Source organism: Bos indicus x Bos taurus, chromosome 20 (assembly GCF_003369695.1).
Source record: "Bos indicus x Bos taurus breed Angus x Brahman F1 hybrid chromosome 20, Bos_hybrid_MaternalHap_v2.0, whole genome shotgun sequence".
Taxonomy (NCBI): domain Eukaryota; kingdom Metazoa; phylum Chordata; class Mammalia; order Artiodactyla; family Bovidae; genus Bos; species Bos indicus x Bos taurus.
The window spans coordinates 12,885,285-12,906,763 of NC_040095.1; the positions used below are offsets into that span (position 1 = coordinate 12,885,285).

At 45.3% G+C, this 21,479-nt stretch overlaps 1 protein-coding gene across 5 annotated transcripts in view; it reads right to left on the reverse strand.

Moving 5' to 3' along the window:
- The window catches only part of MAST4 (microtubule associated serine/threonine kinase family member 4), a 619,741-nt gene extending 599,734 nt beyond the window's left edge, over positions 1-20,007 (reverse strand). For 4 of the 5 annotated variants that reach the window (XM_027519962.1, XM_027519961.1, XM_027519964.1 and 1 more), the window contains exon 1: positions 19,364-20,007. In XM_027519962.1, coding sequence (XP_027375763.1) covers positions 19,364-19,705 — 342 coding nt within the window. In that variant the 5' untranslated portion in view covers positions 19,706-20,007. The remainder of the gene's footprint in view (positions 1-19,363) is intronic. The other variant, XM_027519963.1, reaches the window with a different exon arrangement.
- Between the last annotated feature and the right edge of the window lie 1,472 nt (positions 20,008-21,479).

Consider the following 21,479-nt stretch of genomic DNA (forward strand, 5'->3'; position numbering starts at 1 on the left):
AACCCAGCATGTCTGTGTCATCATGCCCACAGGTGTGTGAGGCTTGGAGACACCACCTTTTATAAAAATCACAGGCTCTGCCTCATAAGACCAGTTGGTCTGTAGATGCCTGAGGATCTCAAGCAAGTCCACATGGCTCCAAGGACTCAGGAAGCTGCCAGGGCACAGGCTGCCATGGCCATTAGGCAAGTCCTCCACTGTGCAGGGGGCTCTGGTCCAATTAAGGCCACTGCTGCTACTGCTAAGTCACTTCAGTTGTGTCCAACTCTGTGCGACCCCATAGATGGCAGCCCACCAGGCTCCCCGGTCCCTAGGATTCTCCAGGCAAGAACATGGAGTGGGTTACCATTTCCTTCTCCGATGCATGAAAGTGAAAAGTGAAAGTGAAATCGCTCAGTCGTGTTCAACTCTTAGCTACCCCATGGACTGCAGCCCACCAGGCTCCTCCGTCCATGGGATTTTCCAGGCAAGCGTACTGGAGTGGGGTGCCATTGCCTTCTCTGAATTAAGGCCACGATTCCTGCCAAAGACCCAGAGGGTGAGAGCATATCCTTCAAGATTTTCAAGTGTACTTTGAAGAAAAGAAGAAGAAGATTGAAGGAGTATTTGAAATTCCAGCTGGGCTCAAAACGCCATTGCTCTCAAAACTTGGTAAATTTCAACTACTGAGTAACCAAAAGATACCCAAGCAAAGAAAGTGCTATTTTCAAGAGATAGCACCAAAAATGGCTTACCTGGTAAATTCACACCCAACATGCCTTCTCCCTAAACTGCCTTCACAACAAACAAGCTTGTTAAAACAGTTATTAAAAAAGTATTAGTTGGAAATATTGCTCAGTTATCTAGGGAAATATTAAGCTTAAAGAAGTACTTTTTTTTTTAGTACTCTTGATTAGAAAGTTATGAAGCCATAAATAAGCTGATATTAGAGAAAAATACTACAATTCCAGTAGTATATGTTTACCAGTAATTTAAAATTATAGCAAGAGTAAACCATAAACAAACGGGAAAAAAAAAATCAATTGCCAATTACCACTCCTTCTAAATATTACCACTTTTAAAGAGACAAGACTTTCCTAAGACTACAGCTGTATCTGCTGAACATACTGGACAGGGCAAATCCTTTAATCTGACACAAGCACTTTTTCTTTCCGACCTTTGCATCTTCAAGGGCACCAGGAAAGCCCGCTCCCAGATACATCCCACCATGTTGCTGATTCTGTGCTCGGCGCCCTTCCTATTCACACTTTTGCTTGCTGAAATGTGCACCGTTTCGCTTGCTGAAAGGGCAACTCACTCTGGCTGTGCTTGGCCTCCTAACCTGACTGACTGCGGCATTAGGCACTGACCAGATTTCTTAGCGCTTTTACATCTCCTGTCCCTCCCACTGCTAACTCCTACAGAGCTTCAAGAACAGCAGGGCTCACTAAAACCTCTGGATTCGGCCAAGGAAACCCTGCATTTTCACACACGGAGGGTTAGCTGCAGCCTGGATACCAGGGAGGAGTCCTCACCTTCAACAAGAGCGTCTTCACCAGCACCTACTGTTGCCACATCATGCTAACATTAACGCCCTTACTTCTTCTAGGACTTGCGTCCACCCATCCGATACTTTAACAAGACCTCTTTCTCTGCTTCTCACGGATGCAGGCCAACAGGCAAAGGAAAGAAAGAAACACTGCAAAAAAAAGCGCAAGAGAGAGACCTAAGAAGAAATGGACTTGGCTCAGCTTCCTTGCCACTCTGGACTTTAATAATACCAGATCTAGAGCTCCACTGTCAGTCTGGATTAAAAGGAGACCCACACAGAAAACATACCGTATTCAAGCTCTACTCTTCTAGAATATCCTAAGTGAGCAGCTGTTTGAACCACATCAAACTGAAAGCTGCCCCCCCTCCAAGTCAAATGAGTGTGATTGCCCAAGAAGACTCTGTTAATGCTTTAAAAGTCATCTGTCCATATTGCAAGTTTAGAAAATTTTAAGCCCCCATGAAACTTAAAAAAACTACATCTTAGTGGCAATTTCAGTATATAATCTGCCACTTTTCATTCAAGCCCACAGAGAAAGCAACAGCAGCAGTAATTAAATTTACATCCTTAGATGTCCTTAAGTGTCAAAATAAATTTCTACAAACCACAGGTAATGGTATCTGAACAATTTCACAACAGTGCCCATCTGATTACAGGTTTCTTGGGAGTATAAAGTGAGTACCCAGGATGTTTCTCAGCAGGGCTTCCATCTAGCATCATGAAATCACCTGGTAAACCTATATTTATCATTTTTCAAAAATCTGTGTTTCATTTTCCTTTTAATTACCACAAATGATCTCCAAAGGGACATTTAGAGAGGCTCTGATGACATTATCCTCATTGCTGGAACCTGGCTATAAATTATTTGGAGGGGGGCCTTCACCCCCACTTTTTAAAAAAGTCACACTAATTCTATAGCTCAGTCTTAAACTTTGCGTGAAGGGAGGGGAGAGAAAACAAAGAAAAACAGCAGTTTATGGCACCATGAAGAAAACCATCATACAGGTGCCGTGAAACAGCTACCACTCCTCAACTCTGGATTTGGGTCCTGGGTAAAACGGCCTTAAAATACACATTCAAGTGTAAAGCTCCAATGGAACAAGAATATGTGGCAATTATTTAAAGCCTCATCTACAAGATGTATCAATCCTATTACCTGAGTTAAACTAAAAGAACAAGCATGGGAGAATGCCCACACTTGTCTTTTTGATGACAGCCATCCTAACAGGCATAAGATGATATTTACCACCTTCTGCCTTAAATTCTGAGCCTTGACAGGCTTCCTCCATTAGAACTGAGCTGAAAAGTGGCAGGAGATAATGCTTCGGGTTAAAATAATCTGCCCCAATATGGGAAGGAGTCTAGGGCATCATATGGGTGTCCTAAAGACAAAGAGAAATCATTACCACACCTTCAGGACGATACCCAGAGCCACCAAGTGGCTACAGCAGAGGCTGAGCATGTGGATTCTCCCTCCCCCAGCTCAACTTTCACTAACACAGAAGGGAGTTAGTGAAGGGAGGGCAGGGCCCTCATCCAGGCAATCAGATGTTGAGAACTAATGTTCAGTCACTAAGTCGTGACTCTGCAACCCCATGGACTGTAGCCCACCAGGCTCCTCTGTCCATGGAACTCTCCAGGCTAGAATACTGGAGTGGGTTGCCATTACCTACTCCAGGGGATCTTCCCAACCCAGGGATCAAACCTTCGTCTCCTGCATTACAGGCAAATTCTTTACCACCTAAGTCACTAGGGAAGCCCTAGAAACCAAATCACCATTTAAAACATCTCTATGGAACTTCACACTCCAAGCTCCAACTGAATCCCAAAAGCTCAGGCTAACAGCTTAGAAGTGCCAGCCTCTGGTTTGAAGAAAATAAAAAAAACACTGGTAAATGTAATTTCTCCTGATAGATTCTAATTTACCTTCACAAACAAACTTTAGTCCACTACATGGGGTGGGTGGCTAAGATCCAGAACAGTACAGGAGGGCCCTGGCTGGCCTGGGTAGCTGTGCTTAGCTGATCAGTTGAGTCTGACCCCCTGTGACCCCATGGTCTCCTCTGTCCATGGGGATTCTCCAGGCAAGAATACTGGAGTGAATTGCCATGCCCTCCTCCAGGGGATCTCCCCAACCCAGGGATTGGACACTAGTCTCCTGCAATGCAGGCAGATTCTTCACCATCTGAGCCACAAGGGAAGCCCAATAATCCTGGAGTGGGTAGCCTACCCATTCTCCAGGGGATTTTCCTGACCCAGGAACTGAACCAGGGTCTCCTGCATTGCAGGTAAATTCTTCACCAGCTAAGCTACCAGGGAAGCCTGCTGGGGAAGCTAAGGACCATATAAATCTTTTAAATTTAAGAATGATTGTTTTAAAAACCAAAGATTTCTGGTCTAGATAGGCTTGTGACAGGATGTATGGCCCAGAGTAATTCCAGACAGGAAACCCAAGTCTTTTCTGTTTGGAGCCTACTGTAATAAGCAGATTCTGCTACTGAACTAAGAATCTGCAGATGCTCTTCTGCAATCAGCCCCTGAAAGTCAGCACTAAAAACCATCATTTCACCTACATCAGTAATTCCTGGTGCACACAACAGTATGGTACTTAGTGCATCAAGAAAAATACAAGACTGGCCCTGTTACACAGAGTCCAATTCCTCTGCAGGGCTTGGGAGGTAAGAGCACCCTCAACATGTATTCATGATGACCAACAGAAACATACCAAATAATTTTAAAAGATGCACAAAAGCAGATTTGTCAAAAGACAAATGTGAATGAACAGTTCTGTAACAAATTATATACTGATGACAACTTTAAAATGTTAAATCAAAGTTTCTGTAGTAAGAGGAAACAACAACAACAAAAAAAATGGGGGCTGGAAAGGACCACCTTTCATCCCATGTGAACTCCATGGGTTAATATCTCACCTAGCCAGGAGCAGAGGCACAGCTCAGAACTCCTAACTTCTCCACCAACACTCATCTAGTCCTGACAAAGTCGCCAGAATTTCTGACGTTTCTACTGACAGCCGTTTATCCTGAGCACCAGTGAGTACAGCCCAGTACCACTGTTAAAATTAAGGCTAGTTGTCAAAATGTCAACAGCAATTAAAATAATTCCTTGAAACATCTGGCCAAAAATGGCTCAGAGTTACAAGTGTGGTTGTAATGAACAACTTGGCAGAATACAGTTTCCCAATGCTAACAGCAAAATAAGACTCAGTTTAATGTCAAAAACTTTTCATTTGTTGAAACCCACTCAGCAAATTAAACCTATGATCTTGGGTTTTAGGCTACCAGTTAAATCTTCATACAGCATGGCTCATAGTTTCATTGAGTTAGACAAGGCTGTGGTCCATGTGATCAGATTGGTTAGTTTTTTGTGATTGTGGTTTTCATTTTGTCTGCCCTCTGATGGAGAAGGATAAGAGGCTTAAAGTGGAAGCTTCCTGATGGGAGAGCCTGACTGAGGGGAAAACTGGGTCTTGTTCTGATGGGTGGGGCCATGCTCAGTAAATCTTTAATCCAGTTTTCTGTTGAAGGGCAGGGCTGTGCTCCCTCTCTGCTGTTTGACCTGAGGCCAAACTATGGTGGAGGCAATGAAGATAATGGCGACCTTCAAAAGGTCCCATGCACACACTGCTGCCCTCAGGGCCCCCAACCCTGCAGCAAGCCACGGCCAACCCACATCTCTGCCAGAGACTCCTGGACACTCACAGCCAAGTCTGGGTCAGTCTCCTGTGGGGTCACTGCTCCTTTCTCCTGGGTCCTGGTGCATACAAGCTTTTGTTTGTGCCCTCCAAGAGTCTGTTTCCCCAGTCCTGTGTAGGTTCTGGTGGCTCTATGGTGAGGTTAATGGCAACCCCCTCAAAGAGGGTTTATGCCATACCCAGGTCTACTGGACCCAGAGCCCCTGCAGCAGTCCACTGCTGACCCGTACATCAGCAAGAGACACTCAAACACAGTTCTGGCTCAGTCTCTGGGTCCTGGTGTGCACACGGTTTGTTTGAGCCCTCCGAGCATCTCTGGCAGGTATGGGGTTTGATTCTAAACACAATTTCACCCTTCGTACCATCTTGCTGGGGCTTCTCCTTTGCCCTTGGATGTGAAGTATCTTTTTGGTGGGTTCCAACATTCTCCTATTGATGGTTGTTCAGCAGCAAGTTGTAATTTTGGAGTTATTGCAGGGGAGGATGAATGCACGTCCTTCTACTCCGCCATCTTTATCCTTTGCCTAACTCAATGAAACTGTAAGCAATGCTGTGTATGACCACCCAAGACAGACAGGTCATGGAGGAGAGTTCTGACAAAATGTGGTCAACTGGAGAAGGGAATGGAAAACCACTTCAGTATTCTTGCCTTGAGAACCTCATGAACAGTATGAAAAGGCAAAAAGATAGGACAGTGAAAGATGAACTCTCCAGGACAATAGGTGCCCATTGTGCTACTGGAGATCAGAGGAGAAATAACTCCAGAAAGAATGAAGAGATGGACCGAGAGCAAAAACAACACCCATTTGTAGATGTGACTGGTAATGGAAGTAAAGTCTGCTGCTGTAAAGAACAATATTGCATAGGAACCTGGAATGTCAGGTCCATCAATCAAGGCAAATTAGAAGTGGTCAGACAGGAGATGGCAAGAGTGAACATCAACATCTTAGGAATCAGAGAACTAAAATGGACTGGAATAGGTCAATTTATCTGAGATGACCATTATATCTACAACTGTGGGCAAGAATCCCTTAGAAGAAATGGAGTAGCTATCATAGTCAACAAAAGAGTCCAAAATGCAGTACTTGGAGGCAATCTCAAAAATGACAAAATGATCTCTGTTCGTTTCCAAGGCAAACCATTCAATATCACTGTAATCCAAGTCTATGCCCCAATCAGTAATGCTGAAGAAGCTGAGGTTGAATGGTTCTATGAAGACCTACAAGATCTTCTAGAAGTAACACCAAAAAAGGATGTCCTTTGCATTACAGGGGACTGGGATACAAAAGTAGGAAGTGAAGAGATACCTGGAGTAACAGGCAAGTTTGGCATTGGAGTACAAAATGAAGCAGGGCAAAGGCTAACAGAATTTCACCAAGAGAACGCATTGGTCATAGCAAACACCCTCTTCCAACAACACAAGAGAAGACTCTACACATGGACATCACCAGATAGTCAACACCGAAATCAAATTGATTATATTCTTTGCAGCTAAAGATGGAGAAGCCCTATACAGTCAACAAAAATAAGACTGGGAGCTGACTGTGGCTCAAGTCGTGAGCGCCTTATTGCCAGATTCAGACTCAAATTGAAAAGTAGGGAAAACCACTAGATCATTCAGGTATGACCTAAATCAAATCCCTCACGATTATACAGTGGAAGTGACAAACAGATTCAAGGGATTAGATCTGATAGACAAAGTGCCTGAAGAACTATGGACTGGAGGTTCGTGACACTGTACAGGAGGCAGTGATCAAAACCATCCCCAAGGGAAAAAAAAAAATGCAAAAAGGCAAAATGGTTGTCTGAGAAGGCCTTACAAATAGCTGAGAGAAAAAGAGAAGTGAAAGGCAAAGGAAAGACAAACCCATTTGAATGCAGAGTTCCAAAGAATAGCAAGGAAAATAAGAAAGCCTTTTTCAGTGATCAGTGCAAAGAAATAGAGGAAAACAATAGAATGGGAAAGACTACAGATCTCTTCAAGAAAACTAGAGATACCAAGGGAATATTTCATGCAAAGATGGGCACAATAAAGCACAGAAATGGTATGGACCTAACAAAAGCATAAGTTATTACGAAGAGGTGGAAAGAATACACATAAGAACTATACAAAAAAGATCTTCATGATCCAGATAACCACAGTGGTGTGATCAGTCACTTAGAGCCAGACATCCTGGAATGCGAACTCAGGTGGGCCTTAGGAAGCATCACTATGAACAAAGCTAGTGGAGGTGATGGAATTCCAGTTGAGCTATTTCAAATCCTGAAAGATGATGCTGTGAAAGTGCTGCACTCAATATGCCAGCAAATTTGGAAAACTCAGCAGTGGCCACAGGTCTGGGAAAGGTCTGTTTTCATTCCAAGACCAAAGAAAGGCAATGCCAAAGAATGTTCAAACTGCTGCACAATTGCACTCATCTTATACGCTAGTAAAGTAATGGTCAAAATTCTCCAAGTCAGTCTTCAACAGTACATGAGCCGAGAACTTCCAGATGTTCAAGCTGGATTTAGAAAAGGCAGAGGAAGCAGAGATTAAATTGCCAACGTCCGTTGGATCATCAAAAAAGCAAGAGACTTCCAGAAAAACATCTACTTCTGCTTTATTGACCATGCCAAAGCCTTTGACTCTGTGGATCACAACAAACTGTGGCAAATTCTTCACGAGATGGGAATACCAGACCATCTGACCTGCCTCCTGAGAAATCTGTTGCAGGTTAAGAAGCAACAGTTAGAACTGGACATGGAACAACAGACTAGTTCCAAATCATGAAAGAAGTATGTCAAGGCTGTATATTGTCACCTGCTTATTTAACTTATATTCAGAGTACATCATGCTAAATGCTGGGCTGGATGAAGCACAAGCTGGAATCAAGATTGCTGGGAGAAATATCAGCAACCTCAGATAGGCAATTGACACCACCATTATGGCAGAAAGTGAAGAAGAACTAAAGAGCCTCTTGATGAAAGTGAAAGAGGAGAGTGAAGAAGTTAGCTTAAAACTAAACATTCAGAAAACTAAAATCATAGCATCTGGTCCCATCACTTCACGGCAAACAGAAGGGGAAGCAATGGAAACAGTGAGAGACTTTATTTTGGGGGAGTGCTCCAAAATCACTGTAGATGGTGACTGCAGCCATGAAATTAAAAGATGCTTGCTCATTGGAAGAAAAGCTATGACCAACCTAGACAGCATATTAAAAAGCAGAGATATCACTTTGCCAAGAAAGGTCTATCTAGTCAAAGATATGGTTTTTCCAGTAGTCATGTATGGGTATGAGAGTTGGACTATAAAGAAAGCTGAGCACCGAAAAACTAATGATTTTGAACTGTGGTGTTGGAAAAGACTCTTGAGAGTCCCTTGGACTGCAAGGAGATCCAATCAGTCCATCCTAAATGAAATCAGTCCCAAATATTCATTGGAAGGACTGATGCTGAAGCTGAAACTCCAATACTTTGGCCACCTAATGCGAAGAACTGACTCATTGGAAAAGATCCTGATGCTGGGAAAGTTTAAGGCAGGAGGAGAAGGGGACGACAGAGGATGAGACGGCTGGACGGCATCACCGACTCAATGGACATGAGTTTGAGTAAGCTCTGGGAGTTGGTGATGGACTGGGAACCCTGGCATGCTGCAGTCCATGGGGTCGCAAAGAGTTGGACACGACTGAGTGACTGAACTGAACTAAATCTTCACCCTGATCTTTAAAGTTCTTTAGACACTTAAACTCTTAATGCTGAATGCACAGGACATATAGTGGGAAATAATAAAGCACTGCCCCCAAATTTCCACTGAGGCACATTGTGTGTCAAGACATCATTCTGAGTGTTTTACATGCATTTACTCAATGTTTGCCAAAGTCTTTTTAAGCTTAATTGACAATTCAATTGGCCCACACTACCATACTGGCTAAGTGACCCTCTCAACATCATACAGTCTAGTGGGAGAGAGACAGAGAAACTATTAACTACACGACAAGAAGCTGTGTGTACAAAATGAGAATGAGAGAACAGTTGAAATAGTATCAGGAAAGGCTGTGAAAACTGCTCAGTACTGTACAAATATTAACAATATATACATGATCTGGCATAACCCAGGAGCAAAGATAATGAAGCAAAGCTCTCAGAAGAAAAAGTGCTTTGCTAACTCCAACTTCTAAAGTTAAAGAAATCAAGATCATCTACTTTTGTTAATAGCACACTCAATTTTATACTTTCAACTACTTCTTATGCACTTTTCCCATCTTCAGAAGGCTTTGAAGATGACTGATAGCCAAAGTGAGATCCCTAAAGCATTATAATATGCCTAATCGCTAAAAAGAAAAGCTAGCTTGTTCATCACAAAATAAGGCAGAAAATCCACATCTAGAAATTATAAGAAAAAAGGTAAACAACAAAGTGAGAACAAAAGAGCTTTTCAGTTAATTTTTAGTGAATCATAAGATTGAGTAACCAAAAAAAGTCTCTCCCCCAAATATTCTGTTTAAACAAAGGTTTTATGACAGTCTTCCAACCAAAGTGATCTGTGCTGTTCTTTTTAAAATGCTGATGACTAAGCTATAGGTAGGAAGGGGCTGAAAGAAACAGGGATGAATTAGAACACAGAATGACAGGTAACATAACACACAGAAAGTGATGACTCAAATAATTTTAAAGGAATTTAAAACAGATGACAGTACCAGGTTACACAACTGTCACACTGTTACTCTACTAATCTAACTCTTCCCAACGGGACTTATTCTATAACGTTAAAACTATTGCCGTCAGCTTTCTCCTGGTAGAAATGTTTTCATTTAAAAAATGGAATTCTTAACAAGTCAAAGTGACACTGACATTATAATAAAGAAAACTAAGAGAGTTCACAGTTAGCATTTCCATGTTCTCTCTTGTCCTAATAGAGACTCTGCATCAGGGCTAGGACCCACCATCACCAGGGATTAAAGTGAGTCCTGAAGGCAATGGCACCCCACTCCAGTACTCTTGCCTGGAAAATCCCATGGACGGAGGGGCCTGGTAGGCTGCAGTCCATGGGGTCGCTAGGAGTCGGACATGACTGAGAGACTTCACTTTCACTTTTCACTTTCATGCACTGGAGAAGGAAATGGCAATCCACTCCAGTGTTCTTGCCTGGAGAATCCCAGGGATGGGGAGCCTGGTGGGCTGCCGTCTATGGGGTCACACAGAGTCGGATACGACTGAAGCAACTTAGCAGCAACAGCAGCAAAAGGTCTCAAGAGGCCATTTTGAACCATACTCCTCTTCCCAGCCAACAATGAACTGGGGTAGCCTATAGGCAAACAGTGTTTGTAGAACAACAACAACAACAAAAATTTTCAAAGTGGTACATGAAATAAAACATACAAAAGTAAAATTTCAACAATATATAAAGTATCAAAACGTAACAGGGAAAGAAGATAAGTCTTTCCTTACGTGACCAGCAGTTTTTCTCGTTCTCCTTTACTCTCTCATGCTCACATATGCTCGCTGAGTCTTTAAGACCACGCTGGCTTAACCTAGCAATCTGACTTACTCGTCTCATAAGAGGCAGAACAGGAAGGTGGGCATTTTCTTGGGTCTTCCTGATTTGTACTCTACTGACTTGAGATGAGTCAGAAGTTCTCCTTAAGTAAAACTTCTCAATGATCCTTTCCCTCCAAGCAAACATTCGGGATTGCCCTTTTATCTGGAGCTGCTCTCTTCGTGGCTGCATCTAGGTGAGGAGCCTGGGAGCTGCCCTTTTAAACGGAGAAGCCTGGGCTGATGACGACTTTAGTTACGACTCAGGTGCTTTCAATTAAGCACTCGCTCCATTCTAGTTGCATTTTTTAAATTGAAAAACTAAAACTAGCTAAATAAAACTAAAGGAGTGGCAAAGCAAATTCTGTGAGTTTGAGTGTCCAGGAGCTGGACACAGTCCTATGGAGCCAATTTATTCATCAAGAACCTCTTTGTGAAATTAATCATTTTAAACCTTTATACATAAAATGAACTTCGTCACAACTGCATTCTATTTCAATATCTTAATGCAGTTTACCTAGCAATGATTGCCCTAAGAAGCAATTGTGAATCTGTAATTTCTGAGAATATAAGTCTCAAGGGCAGCGTGCAGCGACATAAGATTTTAACCACCGACTTTAACTTGATTTTACTTTATTTCCCTATCACTGGTGAGGCACTGGGACCCTTCCTGCATTTGAAGGTACATCCATCTCTGCATAAAGAAATGCCTGATTAAAAAAATGTTAACACTGGAACCCCAAGGTATGATGATCTTATTATTTTTTGTTTGTTTTTAAAACAAACTTGGAAAGGCACAAAATCATCTACCAGAAGCTACCTACCTAACTGCTCAGCTTATTAAAAAAAGTAGCTGAGCAAGTCTTAAGTCAGAGGCCAAAATGCCCACACCTGAGATGAGTTTCCAATGTATATTCTGCTACCCACACTAAAGTGGGCATTCCTGTGAGTCGCTGGCCACTGAAAACACCCCCAAATACAAAGTCAAGAACATTATAATTAAGTTTTCATTTTCCACACCATAGCCTATGAAATTAGTTAAGAAAAGAAAGCCAATTTGTCATTATCCCCAGCCTCCCCTCTACCAAACCCTGCCCCCAATATCAGTACAAAGCATTAGAGCTGAAATGTTCAGTGGAAGTAGTATCATAATCAAAAGTATATGGACTGTGTCCAACAGGAGAATTGATGGGCCAGCAAGAGTGCAGGCATAGGGTACAAATTTATCAGCTGCTTCAGAGACACATGTACCTGGTTATGAATTCAAATCATTAAATAAGAAGTGAACTTTTTCATTAAAAGAAGTTGGAGAAGCAACGAGAAATTCCACACAAGTTCTATACACTTAAATGTATGTGTATGTGTACCGCTGACCACGGTCCTGAACTGACGTTTCACATTTAGGGAAGGGTGTTCTTTCCTAGGAGTTTCCCCAGAGGCTTAGCAGTATAGAAGCCAGCCTGCAACATAAGAGACCCAGGTTCAATCCCTGGGTCAGAAAGATCCCCTGGAGAAGGGAACAGCTACCCATTCTAGTATTCTTGCCTGGAGAATCCCATGGACAGAGCAGCCTGGCAGGCTGCAGCTCATAGGCTGTCAGACATGACTGAAGCAAACTGAGCATGCATGCATGCATTTCTCTCCTAAGCCTGACTTAGGAAAGAAATGCATTGACACGTGACTACTGTCCAATCCTTCCCAGGAATTCTGAAGGTGAGAGAGAAAAGGACAAAAGGGGGAAAGAAATAAGTGCCCACAAGCTGCTGGAGAAAGAGATTTCTGCTTGACTGTATTTGATCTTATGCTCTACCCCAAAATAATAGGACCCAATAAGAAATATCTGATTAATACCAGACTAAATAGAGGCACAAAGGGCACAATCAGCCTTTGAACAGAGTGATGGAAAGCTGTGTAAATGTCAACCTAAACAGGTACACGGGGCAGAGCACCAGGCTGGTGGAAGGGAAGCCACCTGCAGTCACTGCACCAGTATTTATCTGAGTTATAGCAAAAGTGGATCCTAGGTTTTTGCAATTTTGCCTTAAAAAACTGAAATGTTTACACTGCTCCAAAGGGATGAAAGAGACTTTTAAGTTCTTGCATTTTTAAAAGTTCTATCTCATTTCTAACAGATTCCTCTCTGTGAAGTTGGGGGTGGGGGTGGCCCCTGGAACACCTGCCCCTCCACCCAATTCTTATATGAACCAAAGTTGGCTTCCAGAAAATCATTTCATTTCCTTGTCACTCTCTTCTCAGCCCCCAATCATCACAAAGTACCGGGTCATGTCACCAGCCTCACCACATGGCTGACATGCTGCCTTCTGACTAACTTCCTGGGCTGAGTTAGTAATTTACATGTTCACAGAGTCTTTGAGGACATCATTTAATAAGTGATCACTAACAGCAGGTTCCAGGAGCAAAAGAGAGATCGTGTCTTACAGAAGAGTTAATGAACCATAGTCCATAAAGCTTTGCTATTAGTATATCGTAAGAAACGCTGTGTCCATGAAATTAAAAGTGATCCCTATGTTACACATCTACCTACTCATGAATGAAAGGGCCTCCCAGAACCATCGTCAAACCTTGCTGGCAGCACAATCCATCAGGGAAGGGATGTCCAGGTGCTGATTATTCCTGGCTATGGCGCTGACATTCTGCATAAACCAGCTTTTCCGCACTCAGTCATACTAGCAAACACCATCATGGAATGCACACTGTATGTCAGGAATCGTGCTGGGACCCCTATATAAAATTCTCGTAACAACCCTCTGCAGTAAATACTAGCATGTCCCTTTTACAGAGAAGGAAACAGTCTCGGTATTAATAACTGTTCCAAAGGCACACAGCCTAGAAGTGGCTGAACCGGGTCATTCGTCTATATACCCTTAGGCCCTACAGACCCTGACCCCAGGGCAGGGAACGCTGGCGGCTGGTCTGAAGCGATGGTGAAGGGGAGCACAAGTCCTTCCCAGGCATCACCATAAAATACGCGACCTTGTTCATAAATGACCTACGGTATCTTTCATTTCAAAAGGACAATTATTTATTCTTAGATATACAAGGGCATGTATACCAACACATACACACATGCACGCGCGTGCGCACACACACACACACACACACAACCTCATTCAGTCTTCTCTAACACCAAGCCACCTGGTTACGGATCCTTCTCATTGTGAGAACTTTTCTACCAGGATTCTCCCCACAGTTTGCCATCTTCACAGCCTGCCCTCTAATGCGCACTCACCCCCTTCTTCACAGGGGCAAAAACACAAACCGCTGGGCTGCAACACCATATCCAATCAGTGTGAGCGAACAGATGGTCAGCCTTTGTCACTGGCTCCAAAACACTGGTGGATTGACATTTCCTAGAACACCTCAGACCTGGGGTGGAAAAGGCAAAAGCCTTGTTTCCCTGATGCTGACCCTTCCTTCTCTCGGAACATGCAGGCAAACTAGCCAGATTCTCAGAACGTGTGTTATTAGCTCACAGACACCGCACTTCCCATGGCCAGAGAATCTCACGCCACCTCTGGGCAATCACCCCTTATTTTCACCTCAGGTCGATGGCCCCTGCAACTGACTGTGGAAACGAGCATTTGCAAGGCCCTCTTCTCAGTCTCCATTCATCACTAAAGGTTTTCCTTCAATAGATCCTAGTCTTAAGCCAACACTGCAGACACGAAGGTGTTCTCTTGAATAGACCTAAACTCATTTCCCGTTCCATTTCCTGTGTGTTTACATGGATTCCTGAGCTCCACTTTCCATCAACATGCCGTTTACTAAGGTGCCATCTTCTTAGGTCGTCAGCTCCCAGGTAACCTGGAACATTTCAACCAGCTGCACTGCAGCATCAACAGGTGGGCTCCACACTGCCTGACCTCCGGGAATACCAGTCTGATTGAGTCATTTCCTTGCTTCAAACCCTTCAGTGTGCTCCCAGGGCCTCAGAATAAAGTCCAAAGCCCATGCATGACCCAGCCACTGCTTCTCTCTCCCACATGCCCTGATGCCAGGCCCTTCTCTGCTTCATGCACACAATGCAGATGTCTCTTAGCCCCTAGACCCTCAAGCTCTCTCTGCTACCCACATTACTCTATCGCTTCCCTTCTCCAATAACTTCCCAGGAAGGCAGTTCCCACCTCCCAGGTGAGAAGAGGTATAAACTCCCTCGCTGCCTGTTCCCCATCTACCTATCACCTTGGAAATCAATTACTGAAGAGTCATGAGTTTTGGGAGTATCTCCCCCACTAGACTAGAAGCTTCGTGAGGTCAAGACTATCTCTGTCTTGCCCACCTTCATATCTTCAGCACCCAGGGTGCTGCTTCTCAGGTGTCAGACTCAGCATACGTTGGCTGTCTGCTGTCTGATGCTGTAAACCTGTGACTCTTATTGAATCAGGGAGTCAAAGACAAGACTCAATGATAAATGTGTCAAGATTTACGCACTACTTTTTTTAAATTATGTAGCTGCTGTGATTCATAAAATATCAATTCCCTGAAAAGCTTCACTGAACTCATGGCTGCTGTTTTACTAGTTATTCTCTTCACCAATGAAGTCTAGACATTCATCTATGCATGATATTAAAAGCAGTCTTCAAGCTCAGATCATTAATAGAACACTTAAACAACAGCCCCTAATTGTGCCTATTGTTAATAGGGGCAACTGTTTTCCCCCGCTTGGCAGTAAAGTAAATCCTTTAGGGTAGCAAAGTATGAATGAAACGCTTTATATTGAGCTGAAAATCCTTTTAGCTACTAAGCCTTTTTTCTACTATGCTAAGAATCCCTGAAAGTTTCAAGCTCTAACACACACAGTGAAAAGCAGAGGTAACGCACAAGTCCTTGCACAGGCATTGTGAATGGATCCTCACTGATTTGACTTCCTTCAAAATTTACCTGGAAAAACTGCTCGTAATATTTTCACTGGGATCCATGAGGCTTTTTTTTTTTTAATATATATATATAAGAAATCTAGAGGTTTAAGCATAATTCACAACAAAAGAATACTCATATGGTCACTCCAGTCAAATGTGCAACTGTTTTCAAAGATGTATTTTCCTCTCTCATTCAAAATATATGTACTGAGCCTCCACTAATGTATAAGAAGCACTGGGCTAACATACAAAGACAAAATTCCTGGCCTCAGGAGTTCACTGACACACAACGGGCAGCACTGAGTACTTTATGAGGGTCAGCACAGGTGCTCTGAGAAGGGACAGGGCAGAGATATGCCTGAGAGCAGATCGCAGAAATGTGGTTAGAGGGACACTCCAATTTCACTCATTGTGACTACTCAAAACACAGCCTGTTACCCTCAACTTGCAGAGACCCCAAAGTCCACAGGTTTGGGGAATCAAGGGGAAAGTCAAAGGCACTTTATTCAAACAAAAAACCATACACCATCTCTCTCATGTGTTTGATTATTAGATACATGAAAATTACAACTGTTGTCATGTTAAACTATTGTTTTTTAGACATCAAAAGCTTAAAGGGTTGATGTAAGTCTATGAGACTTTGTAAGTTTACACAAATACTGACAATAAGATAAAATATGAAGTAGTTCAAACACTGCTGATATTACTAGTGTATGCTGCTGCTACTAAGTCGCTTCAGTCGTGTCCGACTCTTTGCGACCCCATGGACTGCAGCCTACCAGGCTCCTCTGTCCATGGGATTTTCCAGGCAAGAGTACTGGAGTGGGGTGCCATCACCTTCTCCGCTAGTGTATGCAAGCAGCTTTAATAAAGGTGCACTAAAAATTAGCACTGCAATCATACACTAGGAAATTTAATTTTGCTGCTTTTTAAAAATTGATGCAATAAGTGATGAAAAAAAATTTTGGAAAACAGTGATTATCCCAAGCTAGACATACAATTTTTAAATCTAAATGAATCTTCTTCCACTTTATGGGTTTCACTTAAGCCTTTTAAAGGCTTTATACTCAGTACCTTGCTATTGCCTAACTAACACTACACTAACTGTGCCTTGCCATAATACATCTGATACAAATAAAAACTGTTTCCCAGCTTGTACTAACACAATGGTAATAAACAGAAAAGCCACAGCCTTCGGTCCTCTGAAAGTAGGGAGCAGATTAATTATGCATAAATAAAATAAGCCAGCCCAAACTTGTACGTCCTTTCACAACATTTTTAATCACAAATGAACCGGAAAAATTAATATTCACTTAGTATTCAATTCTAGATACTATGCTAGGATTAAATTAGGTGGCATGTATAAAATGCCAAATGACTCTACTATTATCATTTCCATTTAAGAGGGGGAAAATCAGGCCTTACATCAGTGGAGGAGTCCACACCCCACATACAGTTAAGGTGGCAGAGCTGGAAATCAAACCCACACCTTTCTACCAAACTGAGACTGTGTAACCCAGTATTCCTCACTCAACCCACTAGAATGGTATTTATAATGATGCCTGTTTCCTGAGGAGAGGATGGAGAGCTTTCATTAGGTTCTCAAAGAGACCCACTGCACCCCCTCGAAGGGGGGCCCCCCTGCACCAGTGTAAGAGCCAGAAAATGTGCACTGGACTTCAACCCCTGCCACAAAGACTATCATTTCTCTACTCACAGTTTCAGTCTTGCTTTAAAATTCTCAGAGCAAGTCAAGATTTCCACTCCTGGACAATTTCCAGCATCCCCTGCCACAGGTTAAGTTACACAATAAATTGCAATACTGTATCACTTTACATCCAATTGAGACTTCACAAATACTGACCAATGTTATTTAGTCATTCCACTTTTCAAAATGTGTTTCAATCAACCAATCCTCACTGCAGTGCCTGTGAAATAAGCTATCATTATATCCACTTCCAAGAAAATAAAACACTGTCACCCTGAGGCCAAGCAATAAACCAGCTACAGGATCCTGATCAAAAGTAAGAAGTTCCTGTCTTCCTCTGCCTGGGATCTGCAAGACCTTGTTATGTATCATGAAGCATACTCCCAGCCTCCCAGAAAACACAGGGCATCTAATTGTACCACCTTCTCTACCAATGGCAACACTATATTGGAATCTAACAGTATTAATAAATCATTAAGTTGGGTCATATCCCCAGGTAGCTCTGTGACAGGTGTGGTGCTCAGCTTAACTCTTGGTACTCTGTTCTTAGGATCCATCTGAACTTTGGATCCATCTGAACTTTGGATCCATCCTAAAGTCCTGATCAAAAAAGGGGAGTGTTTGTGTGACAATAAACTTTACCTTGAAGTTCACTAGTTATACCTCTCACTTTACAGATTATTAAACTGACCTCCGAGGAATCAACTCATCCGAGGTCTCACAGTTCAGGAGCACAGGCAGTTCTAGGAAACAGATCTCCAGACCCCCGTCCAGGATCTCCACGCTCCACCAGGCATTGGGGAATGGGTCCTGGTTACTGCCAGAGGGTTGGCCAACCACTAGGGTTTGCTCCATCTCTGCTGGGCTAGGACTTGACTCTTCTCATTCTGTACCAGATGCAGTCTTTGCCTGCAGGCTGGCGTCCCCAGGAGGCTACTGTCAGAGCACTGGCCTCAGTCTGCATGTGCTGAGAAGCAAAGACAATTACTTACTAAAGCTAACCCCGTCAGACAGGAGGAAAATACAACTCTGGCTCTGAGGAACTAACTTCCCAAGGAGGCGGTTCTGTTGGGGTAATGTTTTATTTATGGCCCTGCCTGATCAAGATGACTTCCCCACAAGAAACGTCCAAAGCAAACAATCAAAGATACCAAGAATCTTATGCTTCCGTAATTGTCCTCCCAAGACAGGAAAAAGCCAGAGAAAACAGGCGGGAGGACACCAAGTCACGGTCTCGATATATCAGGACGCGACCCACAAGTTTCACACAAATATTCTTCCAAGAAACCAGGGTGGACGAATAAACCAGGATGGACACAGTCTCCCGAAGAAGGGGCTGCATTCCCTATTCAGTCTGGCGACCGGCACGCATCTGGACACCCCGGAACGAGTCCAAATGGGAGATGCAGAAGCTCAGTTCAGCGCTGCCAGCCCAGAGCTAGGAGTCCCCCTCTCTCGAAGAACCGACGCCGGGAGAACAGCCAAAATCACCCTTCCGCGATCCTGGGGCGGATGCCCCCGAAACCCGCAGCGCAACTTCGCGGGTACTGCCACCAACTGCCCCCCACCCCCACACACCCACTCTACTCTCACACCCATCTCTTCGCCCCATTCCCCTGTGCCCAAGCGCTACGGCGCAAAGCAACGCCCACTTCGGAGAAGGAAGTCTTAGTTGTGGGGACAAACCAAGTGGTCAGCGTCACATCCATTCACACACCCAGCGGAGCAAATCCAGACCTGAAGGAGTATGCTGCTTTGATACTGTATAAGCACACTGTCAGCCAGCACATGTACACGAACACACACACACACACACACAAGTGACAGCCACTGGGAAACCAATGACCCACAGCGAGGCTCCTAACTGTCATTACCCGGGGCACGGCGCACAGCACCTGGGGTCCCTTCCCAGCTCCATGCCCCAGTGCGCACTGCCCACCACTCGCGTGCGGGGTAGAGAGCTGGGGTCGCCTGGCAGCCCGGACCAGAGGGGTCGAGGTGGGGAAGGCGGGGCCCACCTCCTCGTCCTGCTCCTCCTGGGACGCGCTGCTGCCCCGGGGCGCGGGTGGCGCGGCTCCTCCCGGGCGCGGCGGCGGCGCTGAGACTCCACGCTCCGGCACCGAGAGCGCCGGAGCCCACGCGGCGGCCGGCCGAGCTCCACCCGGCGGCGGCGGCGGCGGCTGCTCGCGGGAGAAGCCAGGCTCCCCTTCCTCCGACAGAGTTTCCGAGCCCGAGGAGGACTCCGCCGAGGAAGCGCCGGGCGAGGACTCGGCAGCCACCGCAGGGGCGGGAGTCGGAGCACCGTGACTGCTGCAGCCGCGGGGCACTGGCTCAGGCGCCTCCGAAACTTTCTCCCCCATTTCCCTCTCGGACCCAAAGTGCGGCCCGAGGGGCGGCGGGGGCGAGGCGCGCACTCAGCGCCTCCCGGGGAAGCCGCGAGCTGCTGGGCTCCGGCTTGCTCTCGCTGCTGCTCCCGGGCTGCGGGGAGCCCCGCCGGTGACTACATGGCCGCGGCCGGACCGCCGGAGCCTGCAGCCAAGTTAGCAGCCGCCCGGGCCTGGCGGCTGACGGGAGCTCCCTGGCAAGGAGACATGCCAGTGCCGGTCCGCACTCAGCTCCACAGTCCTCCGACTCTGCGCTGGAGCCGCCGGGACTGCGGCTTCTCCGGCAAAACCTGCCTCCGGGACCGAACGGGGCCGGCGAAAGAGACGGGCAGTAGGGGGAGCCAATGGCAGGACAGGCGCCCCGGTGGGCGGAGGCTACGGAGCCTCAGGCGCACCGGCGTCAGGTAGGGGAGGCGGGGCCGAGGCGCGGGCTGCGGGGTCCCGCCTGAGCTCCCCCAGCCCCGGGGACCCGAGGGAGACCCCCGGCCCTGGAGGGTTGCAGTGGAGCCCGGAATCCGAGCCGAAGGCTGGGACTCTGAATTTAGCCAAGGAGTGGCTGGCGGTCCTGGGAACCCCAGGGGGAAAGGAGATGGCCGAGGAGGGCAGTGCAGCCTTGGAGAACTGGACTTTGTTTCGAAAAAGTGGAATCCAGGAAACTGACCAGAAGGAGAAGTAGCGGGCTTTAGGGGTAAAAGGAAACACAAACAGTCACGCACACGCACGCACCCACCTGCGTGCTGGAGGAGAAAGGGGGAAACTTCATGGTATGGTGAGTGCGTCCAAACCGAGCTGATCTCCGATCCCGGATTCTCCACCTGAGCTCCACGGGCTTCAGTATCCTCAACTGGAAGTGAAGATGATCACACCTGTCTTGTCTCTCTATGAGCAGAGTTAGAGCAAATATATGCACAGCTTCAGCAGACTGCCTGGCTTAGACACATGGAGGGTTTTCAAAAGACTATTTTCTCTCTTTATTTCTGTTTGGCAATTGAATAAAGATGTGTGTACCTTTTGAAAGGGAGGGAAATGACAAATTATGCCCCTATGGTGGCTCAGTGGTAAAGAATCCACCTGCAATGCAGGAGGCTGGGGTTCCTGGGTCGGAAAGAGCCCCTGGAGAGGAAACGGCAACCCACTCCAGTATTCTTGCCTGGAAAAGTCCATGGACAGAGAAGCCTTGTGGGCTACAGTCCCTGGGGTCGCAAAAGAGTCCGACAGGAATGAGCAACTAAACAGCAATTTAATTAGGACCAAGAATATGCCCAGCTCTGTACCAGATACTAGACAAAGCTAAATTAGAGAGGAGTGCTGGCCCACCATTGCCTGTCTTTCCACATCAACCAAGCAGAGGATGAAAAGAGATCACATTTCCACTTTACATTCTCCTAGCCCTGGCTTGCAAACCGACAAAATACAGGACTAGTTGATTCATTTTCTTTACCTCTAAGAACCAGGAGAAAGAACTTCCACCAAGGGTACCAATAGAATCACCTTAACAGCCTCCCCCCGGGTAGCCTTCAGGGTGATGGGGTGACTTGAATTTCTCAGAAGCCAGCAGGCAGCTCAGCAGTGGGAAAAAAAATGATTCCTCACTCACCTTCAGCTCCATTCCTATTGCATTCCTATTCTGAGCTTTGGCACTGCAACCTGGGAGATAAATTCAACCAGATTCAATTTCACAGATGTTGATTGAGATGTGTGCCCAGTGCTTGCAGGGGATACAAAGATGAATAAGGCAAGTCTCCTGCCC